The sequence below is a fragment of the Corvus brachyrhynchos genome, unplaced genomic scaffold (assembly GCF_000691975.1).
Source record: "Corvus brachyrhynchos isolate BGI_N302 unplaced genomic scaffold, ASM69197v1 scaffold525, whole genome shotgun sequence".
NCBI lineage: Eukaryota > Metazoa > Chordata > Aves > Passeriformes > Corvidae > Corvus > Corvus brachyrhynchos.
This window is the reverse complement of record NW_008238341.1, coordinates 106088-108955: the sequence shown is the minus strand read 5'-3', so window position 1 is coordinate 108955 and position 2868 is coordinate 106088. Positions and strand designations below refer to the sequence as shown.

Genomic DNA, 2868 nt, shown 5'->3' with positions numbered 1-2868 from the left:
TTTGGTGTTCAGCAGTGCTGGAAAAGGGATTTTCTCTGTTTTCTCTGGCTGTTTAAACCCTGCCAGAGCTGCTCAGGTTCCCTTTTCACTGCAGTTGAACAGACAGGAACTTCCCTGTCAAAGCTGGAGCACTGACCCCGAAACAACTGAAAACTTCCCCCTTTGCTTCCCAGCACTGCCTGAGTCAGGAGTTCTGTGGTTCCCAGCTCCCAGATGGATTTACTTCCCAGGATTTATTTATTTCTGTGCCCAGTGAGGCTCATGGGGGAGTGGGGAGGGGTATTTTCAGCCTGGACACTGCGGAAGGTTTGTAGGGTCTGCAGAAGCCTCAGGCCCAGCCAGTTGTTGGCTCTGGCTCTCCTAAGGGCACAAATCACCCAAGGAAAAAAAAAAAACAACCCAGCAAGCAATAAGAGGCATCTAATAACTGGAATCTCCCCAGGCTCCCAGTGCCCCCTGGAGTCTCCCCCTCCCTGTTCCCAGTGCCAAGGGGAGCAGAGACCCCAGCCCTGCCCCAACTCACACGCTCTGCCCCCGCTCTTCACCCGGTAGTAGCAGTAGAGGGAGAGCATCCCCAGGTCTGCCAGCACGTAGTAAATGGCTGTGTACACCTGCAGGAGGGGACACGCTGGGCACACCCACAGGGACCTGCCCGGGGGCTGGGATGGTCCCACAGGGATGCTCCCTCCTCTCCCGGGGTCCCTGGGGGAGAAGGGAGTGTCCTGGGATGGAGTAGGGAGCAACCCCGGGGAGGAAAAGGGCAGCAACCCCGGGAGAGAAGGGTGTCCTGGGATGGAGAAGGGAACAACCCCAGCGGGAAAGAAAGGAGTAACTCGGGGGGTGAAGAAGGGAGCATCCCTGGGAGAGAAGGGAACAACCCCAGAGGGGAAAGACAGAACATCCTTGGGAGAGAAAGGAGCACACCCGGGGGTGAAAAGGGAGCAACCCCAGCAGGAGCATTTCTTGGGGGGAAAGAGGGAGCATCCCGGGCAGTTTGGGTCTCTGGCTCGAAAGTGCTGGATAAAGCAGCTCCCAGCCCCTCCCTCCTCGCTGGAGCTGGGGTGTTTGAGAGCCAGCCCAGCCCCGGTACCTGCAGGGGCAGCTGATCAGCCAGGAAGGAACCGATGAGGTTGAGGAGGTCTCCGCCCAGCCACCCCAGCAGGAAATAGATGGAGAGAGCCTGGTCCATGATGCCCGTTCTGCAGGCCTGGTAAAACTGCCTGCAGAGCATTGGGCAGAGGCACAAACATCACCCTCAGCTGGTTCAGCGCTACCTGGGAGCCATCCCCAGGATTCCTGTAGATCCCAAAGCAGTCAGGGGAGGAAAAGCAAGGCCACATGCTCCCCTGACCCCAGCTGGAACTCCAGAGCCCCACTGCTGCTCACCGGGCGCCCTGTGGGAGGAGCAGGGAGGATGATCCCAGCTGCAGGATCCTCCCCTCTGGTTGCAAAAGAACCGTGACCGCTCACGTGCCCCTCTGCCACCCTTGTGTCAGCACTTCCAAGCACCCCAGGGCTCCTGGGGACATTCCTTCCGCAGGATGACCTGTCCTGCTGGCCCTGCACGTGCCTTACGTGGGACATTCCGGCTGCCAGGCACAGCAACAGCACCGCGGCCGCCACCAAGGCTCTGGGGCTGTGCGGCGGCTCCCCTCACCCGAAACCTGCCAAGCCCTTACCGGGGGGATTTAATAATTCTGGCACCTTGTGCTGGCAGGTCGGGTTGGGCCGTCCCCCGGGAAGGGCTGGCCGGGATCTGGGGGCGATACTGCGGGATTTGGGAGCGGTCCCCAGGGATTTGGGAGCGGTACTCACGGGAAGGCTGCAGCGATGAAGCAGCCGATGGAGCCCAGCCCCAGGACGACGCTGGCGACATCCCAGCCGTCCTGGGCACACTCGTTGAACACATCCATGATCCAGCGGGAGCCGTTGGGGCAGTCGGAGAGATTCCCGAAGGGGAGACCCCTCCAGCGCCGCGCAGCCATGGAACCGCTGGGATAACGCTGGGGAGAAGGGAATAATACAGATAAAATTAATAACACTGGGGAAAGATAGATCTGTGCGAGGGACAGGGCTGGGGCTCCTCCGGGAGCTGGCTCCTGTTGGAAAAATGGATCGTTAGTGGATAATACACCTTTACTGGCTTCGGGTTTGCATCCGGTGGGAAATGCGGGCAGCCCGGCAGGGTTTGGCTTCAGAGGAGAAACAGAAGAAATGAAAGAAGAAGAAATAAAGAAGAACTAAGAAGGGAAAAAAGGAGGAAAAGAAGGGAGGGAGGAGGAAAAAACAAAAAAAGGAAAAAAAGAAAAGGCAAAGAAGAAAAAAAGAAAAGGAAAAAAGGAAATGGAAGGGGGAAAGAAGAAGGAAAAAAGAAAAAAGAGAAGAAAAAGAAAAAGAGAAGAAAGGGGAGAAGAAGAGAAGGAGAGGAAGAAGAAGAAAAGAAGAAGAGAATGAGAAGAAGAATTTAAGAAGAAAAGAAGAAGAAGAAAAGAAGAGGAAGAAAAGAAAAGAAAAAGAAAAAAAGAAGAAAAAAGGAGAAGAAAAAAGGTGGGGGCGGGGAGGGGAGAGAATAAACAAAAGAAGCCGAAATCCAGCCCAACCTGTCCTCGCAGCACCGGCACTCACCTCCTCACCGACGCGGTTCGGAATTTGACTTTATTTTTCCCTGGAAACCCCCTCTTTTTGAAACTTGGGCTGTTTTTCTTTGCAAATCCACAACTCCTCAGACACCCGCCGGGTTTCCTTCGCCGCTGTCCCAACTCCTGCCCTGTTTCTTTCGCTGTTCTCCCAAATCCTGCCGGGTTTCTTTTAACGCTGTCCCAAACCCTGCCGGGTCTCCTCTGCCGCCTCAGGCGCTTTCTCAGGAAG

The 2868-nt window shown here is 56.0% G+C and overlaps 1 protein-coding gene across 1 annotated transcript in view; it reads right to left on the bottom strand.

The window, feature by feature from the left end:
- Nucleotides 1-2862, bottom strand: part of PQLC2 (PQ loop repeat containing 2) — a 6055-nt gene extending 3193 nt beyond the window's left edge. Inside the window, exons 1-4 of the mRNA XM_008634303.2 lie at nt 2626-2862; nt 1816-2003; nt 1091-1220; nt 524-611 (exon numbers count right to left, since the gene is read on the bottom strand). Coding sequence (XP_008632525.2) covers nt 524-611; nt 1091-1220; nt 1816-1985 — 388 coding nt within the window. The 5' untranslated portion in view covers nt 1986-2003; nt 2626-2862. The remainder of the gene's footprint in view (nt 1-523; nt 612-1090; nt 1221-1815; nt 2004-2625) is intronic.
- Nucleotides 2863-2868: the final 6 nt, after the last annotated feature.